We start from the raw sequence: 16013 nt of genomic DNA, 5'->3' as shown, positions 1-16013 counted from the left end.
ACTCGTTTTCTTCAACTCCAACGCTCAGTCTTCGCTCTTCAAATATCACTCTCACTTACCAACACAACACACAAACGCGCGCGCACAACTAACAAAAACCCACACACACAAAATGACATGTATCAGAACTGTCCGGTAGACCGACCAGTCAAAACCTACATATCTCTCTCTCTCTCTCTCTCTCTCTCTCCCCTATGCCAAACACACACAAACCCTAACCACACTCTCTCTCTATTGAATATTTTTAGCCATCAACCTAGTCTAACGACCCTTCAATACCATCATTTGGGTGTGTGTTTGTGTATTTTTTTTTTTTTTCTGTTTGGATCATCGACCTTTACAAAGTTGTAGCACTTCTTGGGCAACTCACAGATCTTCCTCAAAGTCATCTAACTTTTTTCCTCTCTCTTTCTCTCTTTCTTCCTCACCTGCAGGTCTGCCATATTACCTTCTCTTCTATCCTAAACTTCTTATCTCACTTTCTTTTCCTTCTTTTTTTTTTTTTGGGATTAAAGGGGTTTTGATTTTTTTTTTTTTTTGCTCAAATGGCTAATTCTCCTTTCTGTCTATTTACTATCTTTGGAATCCAAAAGTGATTTTCTTTCTTTCATTTTTTTTTTTTTTCTGTATTTCTTTCCTTTTCTTTTCTTTTCTTGAGTCGATATTTGATAGAAAAGGAGATAGAGTAGGTTTGGTGCTTGAAACTCAGCTGCAAGCATGGCTGCACCGCCAAGTAGCCGGCTTCAAAATATGTTGCAGGCGGCGGTGCAATCGGTTCAATGGACTTATAGTCTCTTCTGGCAACTCTGTCCACAACAAGGGTAATTATAACTAATTAATTAATTTCAAGCAACAAGAAAACTTTTTGATCAAAACCCATTTCTCATTATCAATTATGTATGATTATGGTTGCGTAATTTGGGGTTGTGAGATTTTTTGTTACTCATTTCTTGATGTTTATGATGGTCCAGGATCTTAGTTTGGGCAGATGGGTATTACAATGGAGCAATTAAGACTAGGAAAACAGTGCAACCTATGGAGGTTAGTGCTGAGGAAGCATCCCTTCAGAGAAGCCAGCAGCTTAGAGAGCTCTATGATTCATTGTCCGCCGGAGAGACTAACCAGCCGGCACGAAGGCCTTGTGCTGCTTTGTCGCCAGAGGACTTGACGGAGTCGGAGTGGTTCTATTTGATGTGTGTCTCTTTCTCTTTTCCTCCTGGGGCGGGGTAAGTTGAATTAATTACTTCACACTTTCTGCTAGATTAGCTTCCTTTCTTTAGCTAAAAAATTTAATCTGTCTTAATTAATTTCCTTTTCTTGGTACATTTTAAGTAGGAAAAAAAGGATTTGAATTCTGAAAACATCAGTTGGAAGCAATGGAAAATGTCATTTGACTTGAAAACCATTTACTATTTTTTTATTATTTTAACTTGTGAACTGTTTTGTGTTTACATCAATCTTAATTTCTTGAAGTGAATCTCATGAGTGTGTACCAAATTGCAAGTAAAAACAGCAGAAAAAATAAAATAAAATCATGGGGTGTGAATGATTTCCTTTTGTTTCATACACTTTGTCACATAGGCAAGCAACACATGCAATGCTCTCTCTTCCAATTTATCTATTGTCTCTCTTTCAAAAGTTACCGAAGGAATTTCAAAATTTTCCTTTCCCAGATAGTAGGACATTTATTTCAATTTCTTTCTTATAAGAAGTGAGCCAAGAAAATAATGACGACCGTCTTTCTATCTGTCTTTCTCTTATGTAATTGTGTACGAAATCATTAGGCGACTGTTACTACTGTAAAGTCTAGTCCAAGGCCAGAAAATAGGCACAACAAAGAGCTAGTAATTGAGCTTGTCCAAAATAGAAGCTAACTAGACAGTGCACCAAAGTTCTTCAAACACAAAACCTGCTCTTTTTGTTTTTTTGTTGAATTACTTGCTTGTTTTTGAAACATGGTATTGACATCGTATAAATTGCCCTTACAACACGTCAAGTGAGAGCCTTTTGCACCACTTTTTTGGTTTTTACTTTTTACTTCATGTTTTCAGGGTTACTAGGCTTACACTGATTTGTCTTTTTTACAATTGTAAGACTGAAAACTACTTTGGTGGTTACTGGGACTATATTCTGAGAGTGCTGTATCAAAAAGTCAAGGTGCATGAGAGAGAGAGAGAGAGAGAGAGAGAGAGTCAAATAAATAAATAGAGGTTGATCACACTGGATCAATGAACTTCCTATCTCTTTTGAAAAAACAAGCAAAACCCAAATCCCCGTTTTATTTATGCAACTAAAGGACGTCCTACTAAGATTTCATAAATCTCTCTCTCTCGCTAAGACCTCGAAACTAAGCTTTCATGGCTCTGAGTACTCACTGCTCTCATAGAGGGCTGTGTTGTACCCTTTTTTAATAACGGAAAGGGATGGAGCACTGATCAGAATTTAACCATGTTGGCTCTTTTTAACATGTAAAATCCTCATCTAGTACTATTTTTCTAGAAGATTTGGACCACACGTTTAAACACATTTAGCTGTAAATCATGCATTTCTATAACAACATGACCAAAAAAAAAAAAAACCTAGCTAGGACACTCTTACTATACCTATATCAAAGAAAATGTATAAAGGTTATATGACATTTGCAACTCTCTCACTTTCACCCCAAAAAACACATATTTTCTGATTCTATATATGTGTGTATTTCTGCATAATACACGTTTAAAGGTTCATTATAGACATGTAATTTACGAGGGGAGGAATTATTGTAGGTTACCTGGAAAAGCATATTCAAGGCGGCAGCATGTATGGCTCACCGGTGCTAATGATGTCGATAGCAAGACTTTTTCTAGAGCCATTCTTGCCAAGGTATCTCTACCTGTCTTCCTCTTTGAAAATTTGATGGTAAAGAAAGCTAAAGATTTGGAAATGCACTAAGCACTTTTTGTCTTATTAGTGAAGTTCGTACTTCAACTGTGAGCATTTTACAATTACTATTACTATTTTACCTTTCTTTCTTCTTTTTTTTAATAAAAAAGATTGTACGGACCCAATAGTAATTATTGTTTCACACTCACAAATGTAAAATGTTTCATACAATAGAGGTTTCAATTGGCTAAATCACCGTTTATATAAATTTTTCAAGACAAATACACATACTTGATATATAGATCAGGAATTAAGTACAGAAAAATATTATAACAACTTGAATAATTTCCTAATGGAAATTAAGTTATATACAAAACAAAAGAAAAAACAAAAATTGATAACTTAAAATTTTTTTGGAAGCTAATGCTTTGTTTTTAGTAGTGAGTAGCATATTTTATATATTATCCCAATATCCAGTTCAATAACTAACTACATTCTCCTTGTTTTTTCAACATGAACTTACCACTTTGCCATTGGACCAGAGTGCTCGTGTTCAGGTAATTTAATTTGTCTTGCTCTCTGATTAATTTGCTTTATGAACTAAGAATTAAAAACCACATTAATTTCTCTTTCAGACTGTAGTATGCATTCCTCTACTTGACGGTGTTGTGGAACTTGGCACAACTGATAAGGTACGTATGAACAATTTTCTGTCATTACTACTATTAGTACTCTTCTGTTTAAAAAGAAAAAAAAAATTGTACTAAAAATTTCACTTACAATTACATGCGCGTGTATATATATATATATATATGATGATGATGATGATGATTTATTGTAGGTGCAAGAGGATCTTGCATTTGTTCAACACATCCAGAGTTTCTTCACTGACCATCACCACCACAACCCTCAGCCACCAAAACCAGCTCTTTCGGAGCACTCCACTTCCAATCCTGCCTCATCATCGGGCCACACGCGCTTCCACTCACCAACAGTCCCGCCTGTTTACACATCAGCAGACCCACCTATGAATGCCGAGGAGGAGGAGGAGGAAGAGGAAGAGGAAGAGGACGAAGAAGAGGAGGATGAAGGTGGAGAATCAGACTCAGAAGCCGAAACGGGCCGTAACGGTCGTCGGGCCATGGCAGTCCAAAACCCACATGCCATAGTGGCCGTGGCCACAACTGATCAACCCAGCGAGCTTATGCAGCTGGAGATGTCAGAGGACATCCGACTAGGCTCACCAGATGACGCGTCAAACAATTTGGACTCTGATTTTCACATGCTCGCTGTTGGAAACCCAATTGCCGATCACCACCACCACCAACGTCGAGCCGACTCGTACCGAGGCGAGTCAGCCCCAAGATGGCCAATGTTACAAGAACCAACAAGCAGTGGAATTCAAATTCAACCACCATCTTCAGGTACATCAAAAAACTGGAAGTTAGTTAGTTAGGGTTTCCAACTAAATAAATACCACAGTAGTAATAATTGACTTCATAAATAAAGGTCTCCAACTAAAATAGTGATTCAATTAATACTGCACACACAAATACAATAGTGGTGTATTCACTATTCAGCACTGCACTGCACATAGCAGTGATTCAATACAACAGGGAGCACGTGACATGAGTTAATAGTATATAATTGACTTTAATATACGATACCAGATCTTACTCGGACTTCTACAGAGATAAACACTTGCTAGCTTTAGCACACGTATCATTGATATGTATGATACTAATAAATTTGCTTTCCAAAAAGGAATAGGGTCACAATTAATGGTGGGCCCTGTGGGGGTCACTGCATTAAGTCCCCTAATCACTGTATGATGATGATGTTCAGCAGAGTGACATGATAGTCCATGCACATGGGAAATAAAAAAAATAGAGTATGTACAGTATATGTATATGTATATATATATATATTTTGGCTTTTACTGACAAGTTCTAGATTCTACTAATGGATCCCACTGCCACTGGCCACTGTGGTAGCCCATGAAAACAAGTCCACGCGCCCCTTTTTTTTTTTTTTTCTTTTTTTTTCCCGTGGAAGTGGTGCTGTGCTGGGCTGCAAATTGTAATTTTCGTACTTTGTTTTGGCTGAAAAGGGACAAACCTCATTTATGTGGTTAGTTGTCGCGACTTGCGTGCAACGATGCAATAAATCTCCACAGTTATTGGTTTTTGGGGAGTGAAATCTTCAACTAACCCATGCAAAATTCAATATTATGGTTGACACTTTGTCCCCTATAACCCTTTCGGATCTTTCTTTTTTTAATAAATATTTTAAGTAAATAATATATACTCTGTCCCCAATAACCATTTTGGATCTTTTTTTTTTAACTTGGGTTAGAAAAATTATTACATAAATGGTTTACCTTTCTTCTTTTACCGAGGCTCCCAATACTTTTTCATAAAATTATTGCATAAATTGTTTACCTTATATCTGATTCAACCCACTTGGTGATGAATCTTAATTTTTTTAATAAATATTATAAAGAAATAATATTTCGCATAAATTAGTTTAATATTGTTACTATGGCTTCTTGTGTATAAAATTAGGTCAAAGCTATATTTTCAAAAAAATATACTATATATTATTATAATCACAATAATCATAAACAATTGTGAAAAACATGGTATATTTCTAATAAAGTTACTAATTCCTTTTATTGGGATAATCATTGTTATAATAAGAAAATAGAAGTTAATCCACAAAATCAATGAACCCCATTATTATTTTATAATCATTCTCATTTGTCAATGTGTTGGTGTTTGTGTATATGTGCAGGAGGAACTCCTCCATTAGACGACTTGACACAAGAGGATACCCATTACTCTCAAACAGTCTCCACCATCCTCCAAACACAGCCCCGATGGGCTACTGACTCATCCACCTACATCCCCTATTCCAACCAATCAGCTTTTGCCAAGTGGACAATCCGTGTGGACCACCACCTTCAGGTCCCACTTGAGGGCACATCCCAATGGCTCCTAAAGTACATTTTATTTAGTGTACCACTTCTTCACACTAAGTACCGTGATGAAAATTCACCAAAATTAAGGGATGGTGATGTTGCCACTCGGTTCAAAAAGGGTACCCCACAAGATGAGCTTAGTGCTAACCATGTCTTAGCTGAGCGGCGCCGCCGTGAGAAGCTTAATGAGAGGTTCATTATACTAAGGTCACTAGTGCCATTCGTGACCAAAATGGACAAGGCCTCAATATTAGGTGACACAATTGAGTATGTGAAACAATTGCGTAAAAAGATTCAGGATCTTGAGGCACGTAATAGACAAATGGAGGTTGATCAACGGTCAAGATCAACTGGAGACTTGCAAAGGTCTAGTAGTTTAAAAGATCTGCGAGCCACTACTAGTGGGGTAACTTCGGACCGAACTCGGGCCAGCCTATCCGGCGTAGATAAGAGGAAGCTGAGAATTGTGGAAGGGAGTGGTGGTGTTGCAAAGTCCAAGATGGTTGTTGAGTCACCACCGCCGCCGCCGCCGCCGCCGCCGCCACCTCCGCCACCTCCACCACCGCCACCTTCATCACCACCAGCGACGCCAACAGGAACCTCGGTAGAAGTGTCAATTATAGAGAGTCAAGGGTTGTTGGAGCTCCAATGTCCTTACAGAGAAGGGTTGTTACTTGATATCATGCAAAAGCTCCGAGAGCTCCGAATTGAGACCACAACAGTGCAATCTTCATTGAACAGTGGGTTCTTTGTAGCTGAATTGAGAGCCAAGGTACAATGCTGAACATATAATTAATCAATAGATATCACATACATCTGATATATGTATCTTCTCTCTTATAATTTATTGATATTACATCTACATGTGACCTATATACTGTGAGAAAGATGATATATATATATATATATATTGAATGTACAAGATATCCTCTCATTAACATTTTTTTAAAGTTTTGATTAATATTTTACTAATTTGTTTCATTAAACTCATTTGTAATGTATATCATGATACTAATTCTTCTTTTTTGTGTGTATCTTCAGGTGAAAGAGAATGTTAATGGGAAGAAAACAAGCATTGTGGAAGTGAAGAGGGCAATAAATCAAATCATACCCCATACTGACTCTTAGATAATTGAAGGATATGAGTTGGGGGGGAATCCGTAAATTACTGACTTATTAAAGTAGCAATGTACAATCTTTTAGTACTTGTGAGACTTAGTATTCGTTTCCCAAGCGTAACCTAACAAAGTGTATGTTAGCATAAAGGTTCAAGAAATGCAATATAAAATTGGTCTAGTAACGCCTGTTGATACTATATCTTGAAGATAATATTTGACTATATAGCTAATCATCGTTATGGCCAAGAGGAGATGACCAAAAGTAATATTTGTAATTAAGCAGCATGATAATTAGCATTGTATATAACCTTTTAGCTGTTCAATAGTTATGAACTTTTAGCCTTCATGCAAACCAATCGACACGTATAAATGCATCTCTTTTCACTTCATTAAATATATATATATATACTAAATAAATAAGGAAGAGAGAGAGAGAGAGAGAGAGAGTTAAAAATCATGGATTATACTATGATTCAAATGCTAAGCTGTTAGTAAGAGATATATGATCGTCACAAAAGCTAGAGAATTTGACAGTTTCATAAGTCCAGACAGTATCATCAAACAATAAAAATTGGTAAACTTCAAAAAAATGAGGTTTAAAAAAGTTGCATATAAGTAAATGAGGAAAGTTAAACAATTAAAAAAATATAAGTGAGCTTCATTGTAGGATATGATTGTAATATGTACCTTTTTTTTTTTTTTTTGAATGAATTTTTTTAATTATTTAATATATATATATTCATTCACTATTAAAGACCAGCCCTAACTTAAGCTTTAACCAGGCAAATTCAAAGCTTCAGGGCAGATAGGCTTATACCGGAGCCCTGTTTTGTTACTTATAATTTGCTTATAATAACATTCATCATAATCATAATCTCTGTTTTGTTGTCCTCAATAGTTTTCACTTATTATAGTCTATTCATCTGTGGGGCAACAAAAGAGAGTGATACATTACTGAGGAAAATTCATGAATGCTTTATGATTTGACAGTACGAAAATAAGCCACAAATACCACAACTCACAATAGAGAAAAGGGAATGGCAGTATAACTAAAAATATACACCTGCACCAGGAATTTGTCCCCCCAAGAAAGAAACGAAAAAAATAAAAACAAAACAAAATTTGATTTTTGTGAGACCACGCAGAACATTCTAACACCTCTTTGAATTCAAGGATCAGGGAAAATTCAGTGCTATAAGAATGGTATTTTCTGCTGTAAGAGGAAGCTATTTCTCACATAATTGTTCCACAACTTAAGCCAACTACTCTATGTAAGCATGGATCCCAAGGAATGAATGATCGACCAACAAACCACCCTCAGACTGAAAACTTGCTAGCAGGCAGATAAATCCTCAATACTGCATTTCGTTCAAGATGCCATCGCTCATCTTCTCCACATCTTCTTGGGACAAAAGGGTTTTCCTACCACTGCCACCAGCCTTATCATATGGTTGAGCCATCTTCCTAAGGAACTGAAACCAGAGAGAACACATTATCAGATTTACAACCATATTCTATATCACAAACTCGCAATTTATTTTATTGTATCAAACTGACTTGCACACAGGATATGAACATTGAATTTTGTCATCTTGCTTGAATAACACACCGTTTAACATTTTCCTGATCCATAGTTGTAGAATTTTCTTTCGGTAATTTTGTTTCCATTAAAAAGTTAATGAGTGATCAACCAGAGAGATCATCTTTTTTTTTTTTTCTTGGTACAAATATCATTATCTGGTTTAAGACAACCAAAGCCAAAAAGCACTGTGGCAAAGGCATATGTGCACAGGGTAATGTGTGACTGAGGCTAACTGCTCCCACACCCAACACCCATGGTCTTTCCCCAAAAAACACATACAAAAGGGAAAAAAGTAGAAGAAAGCAATTTCAAACAATTGGATAATCTAGAATGTCCTTTGATTGCTATTTGGTGAAACCGATAACACATGACTCTGATGTGCTTTCAAATTTGGCCTTTTGCCCATCCTCAATAGTCATAACAGATTTGTCGATTTCAAACTGTAAAAATGGGAGAAGATTGTACAAACATGTGGTAGTAACAAGGACCTACCTCCCGTGCTATATGCAGAGCCATGTCTGTGCTCAAATTCAGGTGTGCATCACGTAAATGTGACAGTATCCACCCAGGCAATTTAGAGCGCTTGTCATGACGGCTATACCTGCACAAAATTTAGGTCAACAATCCAACAGAGAAAATTATCTCAAGATAAATATATTTAATCTAAATTAGTGAGTGGTTAGCGCTTCTGGGGACTGCAACAATAAATAAAACAGAGCACTCATCAAAGATGTTTTCCCAATAAAAGTACAGCAATTTAAGTGTAAAAGCCGCAGGTAAACTCAACTAATCCCTTCCTACTTCTATTCATTTTGGAACCAAATATTGTCAGTTATCTTATTTGCTTTAACAATGAAAGAAGAGGATACGTGGTAAAGTACTGCAAATATCTAAGTTATGATGATTCTGTACTAAATTTTACTCAATTATCACCATTGGCCTTTGGGCCAAGTGGCACTCCCACCCCATGTGGTGGCCAAGGTCCAAGGTTCAATCCCCTTGTCTTCACCTAAGTTTCTCGACAAATATGAGTATGATTTTAGCCCAAACTTCAAGAGTCCCAAGTCCCAACACTACGTAAAATCAGCATAATGATACTTGAAATATCCATATGAAGTTCTTAAATTACAAAAACTAATACTTATGGAGTGGCTGAAGTTTAACAAAAGCACAAACGTTTGATCAATTTATATAAAAATTTAGAAAAATTATTTGATAAACAGTTGGTATTTTAGTGTATATATATATACACAGACCTTTTGTCAGCAAAGATCATCATCCCATAATCAGCCTTTGACCGGATCACTCGGCCCACACATTGAGCAGCCTGTCTCTGCTCCAGTAAAATCCAATGGTAAAAATATTAATCTATTACACAAAAAATGAATTTTGAAACAAGACAGCCAAAACAATAGTTGTTCTTTTGATACAAGGGCAATGGAACAATACCAAGGCATCAAAAGTCAGAAAATCTCCTTCCTTAATCTGAAAGGTATCCCGTAGATATTCCAACCGGGCAAGCAAAATCCTGCAAACCATATTTTCATCTGTCACATCATATACAATCAATTTCATAAGCAACAATAACATAGAACTGTGGATTAAAAACTCACTTGCTCAATGTGTACTGAAAAGGAACACCAAACATAATGACCAGTCTACCATAATGTCGATCAAAGTCTATACCCTCAGCAACTTTTCCCCTGCAAAAGTACAGATATATTTTCAATTTTAAATGAACCTAGATCAATAAAAGATTTCCCCTTCCTTTTAAGAACCAGAAAAGGACACAACGCTCATAAAAAGATACAGTAGAGACTAGAGATAATAAAAAAATGTAAAACTTTAGGCTTAAAAATCACAAAAATCTTTTGGAAATATTTTATATGCTAACATCAGCAGTGCTAAAGGCACCAGATCAAGAGAAGGTTGCCTCAGACCAAATGAGACATGGCACGGTGTTCTTTTAGTCACTTTATGGTATTAACATAAAGATTATACTTCAAAATTTACACCATTGTGATGGCAAGTGCCTTCCACCAACAGCGACAGGTTGCAGGTTCAAGTTCGAGAATTAGTCTCTCCAAAAATATTGGGAGTAAGGCTGCCTACTGTAACCTCTCCCAAATCCCACAAAAGTGGGAGCTTTATGCATTGGGTACGACATCCTTTTTCATTTGATTGCAAATGGTATTCAAAAGTTTTTTTTTTCCAGTAAAATATTAGAGAAACCAATAGGCTATAACTCAAACACTTCCAAGCATTGAGAATGAGTTAAACTAAAATCTCCACCTTTGCAGGCTACATAGGTTGAAAACAGTCAAGAATTCAAGTATTATAGATTTCAACATGTAAAGGCAGCTTTTTACCCCTGAAAAGAATTTAAAGGGGAAAAAAAGCATTTTAGTAGGACTAATACAGTACCTGGCAACAGAGAAAAAGATGGCACCCCTCCCACAATCACAAGCCTTGCGATAGTTGTCAAGAGCCAAAGTAGTTTCTACAACATCCTGAGTCTCGATGAAGACAAGCTTATGCTGCATTATTTCCTGTGAAAATGAGAGCATCAAGCACCTTTCAGCATAAGCAGATACCTAACAAACTAATGAAGGACGGTGAGGTGAAATTCAAGGAAAATACTTGAAACTAAAAGAATATAGATAGAACTGCTACCTTTAAAATTCCATTTTCATTCCAACTGTTCACTATGCCATCCATATATGAGTAACTAACAAAGAAACATACAATCCCATCTGGAACAACAGATGCCATCTCCAGTAAAAGCCTCCCATAATTTCGTACAACACCAAGATCACTTCTCATGTCAAATTTGGTACTGACAGGAAGCTGATCACTGAAATAAGAACCAATTTACCAGATACTAAGCGACAAACTAAAGTATTAATAAAGGGGTCTAGTTGTATTACGAATTAAAAGGTGAGAACCAAACTGAAAAGACTAAAAATCATTATTTGCCTGTAAAATGCTAATGGATTTTAGCTGAACTTTATACCTTCCACGAGTGAGAACCATTGGGCATATGCAATCTCTTGTTAAGGACATAGTAAAACTTCGACTAACAACTGGATGGAAATTAAGTAGACGGGGGTAGAGATCAATTGGACTCAGAGTTCCAGATGTAATGACAACTGACTGGAATCGATCAAATACGGGCTTTATAGCAAGAGAAGCATCGTGGCAACTAAGCTGAAATACCAAACATTAGAGGGAAAAACCAATCAATAATAAATTCAAAAAGCTGATATGCCAAACAGGATGGAAATCTTAATTGCATCCACTGTCAAGAATATAAAATTAGACCTAGTAACAGCAAACAGACACATCTGCATAAGCAGGTAGATGGCTGATGGGAGAGCATCTATAGGTTTAAATATATAAAATTGAAGGATCAGAAACATCAACCCATTAGATTCATTACTTAAGATGCTGGGAAAATAAAAAGAAAAAGAAAAAGTGGCCTTAAACATAGATGTTGTAAGTTCAAAATTACATACAACAGATTGTTGAATAGGACTTCATAAGGTACATATTAACATTGGAGTCAAACATCCATTCCATTTGCAGAATACTGAAAGTTTGCCAACATATAAAGTGTTCCCTAAAGGTAAAATAATACGGAAAAGAAATAAGAGAAAAAAGGACAAAAACAAAGCAAGGTGAAGATGAAGAAGGGAATCCAACCTGCAGCACAGGGTCAGGAATATGGGGCATTCTCTCATCAAAAGGTTCAATTATAATTGAAAAACCACGAGTGTATGTCCCTACAAGTGTTGCGAAGTCACATATTGTTTGGATGTGTAAGAATTCATCAGTGTCAGTGATTTCTAGTGTTAACATCAGTGAATGTAGGCGATCATAACAAAACTTCAGTGTTTTTTGGTCAATTCCAGCATGAGTATTAATAGATGCAACAAAGCCAACAGGCCCCTCCTTCTCAACGTTATCAGTTTCCAGCCGCCCCTCCAGATATTGGACCAATCTACGTAAGACATGCAGAAAATGTTCTGCTCGGCGGATATTTCCAGGCACAGCCTCCTTCAGAATATCATCAGGTAAGGCAGGATTGGAGAGCCAGTTGTCCGTGACTGCATAGAGAAAGAAGTCCAGCTCAAGATAACTAAGGACATTGTCCAAAAAAAAAAATCTTGGGTCTTGAGAATGAATATTAACGTCAGTGCAATCCACATACAAGGTAAGTTTCCTCTTTGTGCCAAACCCTCAACAAGCCGATTGTACTCTGCGCGCAATCTACCAGCATCTGTGGCCTTAAACCTTCCTACCATGTCAAACAATTTCATAAAAGCTGCATCAAATTTTAGTTTATGGTTCAAAGAGAAATTAAAAATGAATCTAAGCAGGAGAAATCCAGCCATTTCTTCTTAAGAATCACATCAGAATATTGACAGGCAAACACAGAAGGCCTACAAATTAAATAGAAAGACTTCCAGGGACTGGTCTAACCAGACTATACAATAATGGCTCCATATTTCCATAAAATTACAAGAGAATATTTAAAGTCCATGAAGCCAATCAATTATGAACCTAATACGTCATGTAACAGCAAAATGGGAAGAAATAAAAAATTTAAGAAAAACACATACTTCTCAATCTCCTGCCGCATTTTGCTGAGATTCCTTCTGGCCCCTTCAAGTGTCTGCCTTCTCACACTAACACTAAGAGCTTCTATACACACATTATCAATATTATGTGCCTCATCAAACACCACAACAGACTCCTTCTGCATTTCCTTGGATATATACCCAGCCACCTTGGGATCAAGCAAATATTGATAACTATAAACCACCACATTTGCAAATTGCACCATATGTCGTGCCAAGAAGTATGGACACCACCCTTTCTCCTTCCCGTATGCCCTCAGATCCTGCAAGAATTTTTCAACATTAAAATGATTTTGGAACTCAGAAATATTTGGTAAAATGTTATCAGATTGCAACACATCACTGGAATGTAAGAAATAATCTTAGCCATATTAATATTTCATATTATGGTAGACAGCTCAATATTATTCATAATAATCCTTTAATTATTAAAAAAAAAAAAAAAAACAAGGGGCATTAATCAGACTTCATCTAACAACATTGTTAATATACTGCCAACATGGATTCCAAGGATGGCAAAACTTGTTTCTTCTTCATAACTAATCAGAATCTAGGAATTACACAGATAGCTAAACATGTTGTTTCTTCATAACCAAACAGAATCCAGGAATTAAACGAATATTTCATAAGCCAAGCTGCAAGATAAGATCCAGCTACTTGAGTATGATGATTAACAATTAACATAAATCCAAAATACTTGCTCTTTCCTAATCACCCATAACACCTCACAAATCAACCAAAAACACATATAACTCAAAACTTTCTAATTCAAATCAACCAAAACCCATTGCCTCAATGCACAAAAAACAACCTGATTATAATTCATTCCTACCCACAAGGTAAAAACCCATTTGGAAATACATTTTCTTTTGAAATCACCCAAAACAACTTACAAATCAACCTAAACATATACATCACAAAAATCCCAATTCAAATTAAAGATCACCCATTGCTTGAAATCACCAAAACAAATCAATCACAATTCATTTCTACCCACAAGGTATAAACCCCATTTGCCAAAATAACACAGATATCAATTAAAACACAAAAATCTTAGTTCAATTCAACCTGCAAGGTATAAACCCCGGGAGGCAACACTGCATTAGACCCTGCCTTCTCATACTCTTCAAAAAACTCACATGTGGGCAAATTGGGGTTTGCCGCTGCTGCCGCCCTGACCCAACTGGCCGTCAGTCTCCGGCAACTAGCATCAACTGAGTCCCGATTCTCCGCAGCCAAAACACGCGAATTAACACACAGGTTCTTGCGGGAAGAGAGCCCAACAGCAAGGATTCTAGCACGGTCCCCGATGTGAGTAGTCTGGTAAGCATGGAGGAGCTTGAGCTCTGCATCTCAAAACAACTCACAAATCAACCAAAACACATGCAACACTAAAAATACATATTATATCAAATCAACCAAAACCTATAACTTAAAATCACAAAACCAAACCAATCCCAATTCATTCCCACCTGTAAGGTATAAACCCCATTTGCCCAACAAACTTTGTTCTTTCCTGATCAGCTAAAAACAACTCAAAAATCAACCAATGCACATACAATACCAAAAATAAAAATCCAAAATTTAAATCACCTAAAACCTATTGCTTCAAAATCACAAAAGCAAACCAAACTTCAATTCATTCCACCCACAAGATACAAAATCTAAACCCCATTTACCAAAACCAACTCACAAATTAACCAAAACACATACAACCCGCACCAAAAAAAAAAACCCAATTCACTCCACCCACAAGATACAAACTTTAAACCCCATATACCAAAAACAACTGACAAATCAATCAAAAACACATACAACACTTGAAATCACCCAAGACCCATTACTCCAAAATAAAAAAACAGAACCAAAGCCAATTCAAATCGTGTACCTGCAAGGGTCTTCTCCATCTCATGGACAGTGCGGGTACAGTAGATGAGCTTGACAGGGTTGTTGGGTTTAGAGAGAGTGTAGCTGGTGATGAGAGAAAGAAGAGCGATGGTTTTGCCTGTGCCAGTGGGCATCTCGAGGAGGCAGTGCCCTCTGGCATCTAGAGCTCGCTTCAGTTCAACCATGTACGCATATTGTTCTGGGTATATGTGATCGTACGGAAAGTACACCGTTACGTCTTCTATTTGAAACTTCATTGTGTTTTCTGGGTTTTTGGGAGGGTTTAGAGAAAGAAAGAGAGAGAAGGGGTTTTAGGGTTTTGAATTCAGCAGACCCGTTGTTGTTGTTGTCGTTGCTGCTGTCGTTTCTAGTTATTCTTCTAGTTCTCGTACACTGTCTGAGCTATTTCTATTCGAGTCTCGTACTATGTGAGTTTGAGTTTTGGGTTAACTCGGGCGGTGGGTTATGCAATTAAAAAGATATGTTTTGTTGATTTAAAATATATATAAAAATACGTGTTAGAGAAAAAATATTTAAAATATATATATAAAATTGTTTAAAAGTTGAAAAAAAAATTTTTTTTTTTTTTTTGGCTTACAAAATGAGTTAAAAGATATAAGTACAGTCATGCCTCTAAAAAATTTGAGTTACAGAAAATAGAAAGTTACACATAACCAAATAAGTCAAATAAACTTAAAAGAAAGCTCCCCAATTGAATCTTACAGTAGTCTTATAAGATTTACAACTATTTGTTATGATAAGAGCCTAGAGAATTGAATTCAATAAGCATCGTCTTATAGAATTTTTCCATTTACTTATGTAAGACTTTTTCCATTTACTTAATAAGTATTTTAGAGTCATTCTATATTTTTGGTGTTTCTCCACTTTATCCATCCTGCTCTTATTGCATAATTCACATTCTCATCGATTTCTCCATCTAT

General features: G+C 36.4%; 2 protein-coding genes across 2 annotated transcripts; one reads left to right on the top strand and one right to left on the bottom strand.

The window, feature by feature from the left end:
• The first annotated feature begins 300 nt into the window (after positions 1-300).
• LOC115971207 (basic helix-loop-helix protein A) lies at positions 301-7296 on the top strand. Its single transcript, XM_031090970.1, has 8 exons — positions 301-821; positions 972-1226; positions 2769-2865; positions 3408-3422; positions 3501-3557; positions 3707-4289; positions 5659-6617; positions 6887-7296. The coding sequence occupies exons 1-8, from the start codon at positions 718-720 to the stop codon at positions 6971-6973; spliced, it is 2157 nt and encodes a 718-aa protein (XP_030946830.1). The 5' UTR covers positions 301-717; the 3' UTR covers positions 6974-7296.
• Positions 7297-7918: 622 nt separating this feature from the next.
• LOC115971796 (general transcription and DNA repair factor IIH helicase subunit XPD) lies at positions 7919-15535 on the bottom strand. The gene is made up of 13 exons (XM_031091838.1): positions 15074-15535; positions 14254-14531; positions 13168-13448; positions 12756-12838; positions 12248-12651; positions 11559-11752; positions 11219-11399; positions 10970-11094; positions 10159-10248; positions 9995-10073; positions 9802-9878; positions 9038-9146; positions 7919-8435 (listed from the first exon to the last, which is right to left on the bottom strand). Exons 1-13 carry the CDS (start codon positions 15327-15329, stop codon positions 8316-8318), a joined length of 2277 nt encoding a protein of 758 aa, XP_030947698.1. The 5' UTR covers positions 15330-15535; the 3' UTR covers positions 7919-8315.
• Between the last annotated feature and the right edge of the window lie 478 nt (positions 15536-16013).

The sequence above is a fragment of the Quercus lobata genome, chromosome 12 (genome assembly GCF_001633185.2).
Source record: "Quercus lobata isolate SW786 chromosome 12, ValleyOak3.0 Primary Assembly, whole genome shotgun sequence".
NCBI lineage: Eukaryota > Viridiplantae > Streptophyta > Magnoliopsida > Fagales > Fagaceae > Quercus > Quercus lobata.
The sequence above is the reverse complement of the archived record's forward strand: the minus strand, read 5'-3'. Positions and strand labels throughout refer to the sequence as shown.

Bases quoted from the DNA above. Each gene is read 5' to 3' on its own strand.
- LOC115971207 (XM_031090970.1), top strand. From the start codon at position 718: ATGGCTGCACCGCCAAGTAGCCGGCTTCAAAATATGTTGCAGGCGGCG. The intron at 822-971 runs GTAATTATAACT...ATGATGGTCCAG, and splicing joins CAACTCTGTCCACAACAAGG to GATCTTAGTTTGGGCAGATG. The intron at 1,227-2,768 runs GTAAGTTGAATT...GAATTATTGTAG, and splicing joins TCTTTTCCTCCTGGGGCGGG to GTTACCTGGAAAAGCATATT.
- LOC115971796 (XM_031091838.1), bottom strand. From the start codon at position 15,329: ATGAAGTTTCAAATAGAAGACGTAACGGTGTACTTTCCGTACGATCAC. The intron at 13,449-14,253 runs GTTGAATTGAAC...AAATTCTTGCAG, and splicing joins CCGGGGTTTATACCTTGCAG to GATCTGAGGGCATACGGGAA. The intron at 10,249-10,969 runs GTACTGTATTAG...GTACTTTTGCAG, and splicing joins ATCTTTTTCTCTGTTGCCAG to GGGAAAAGTTGCTGAGGGTA.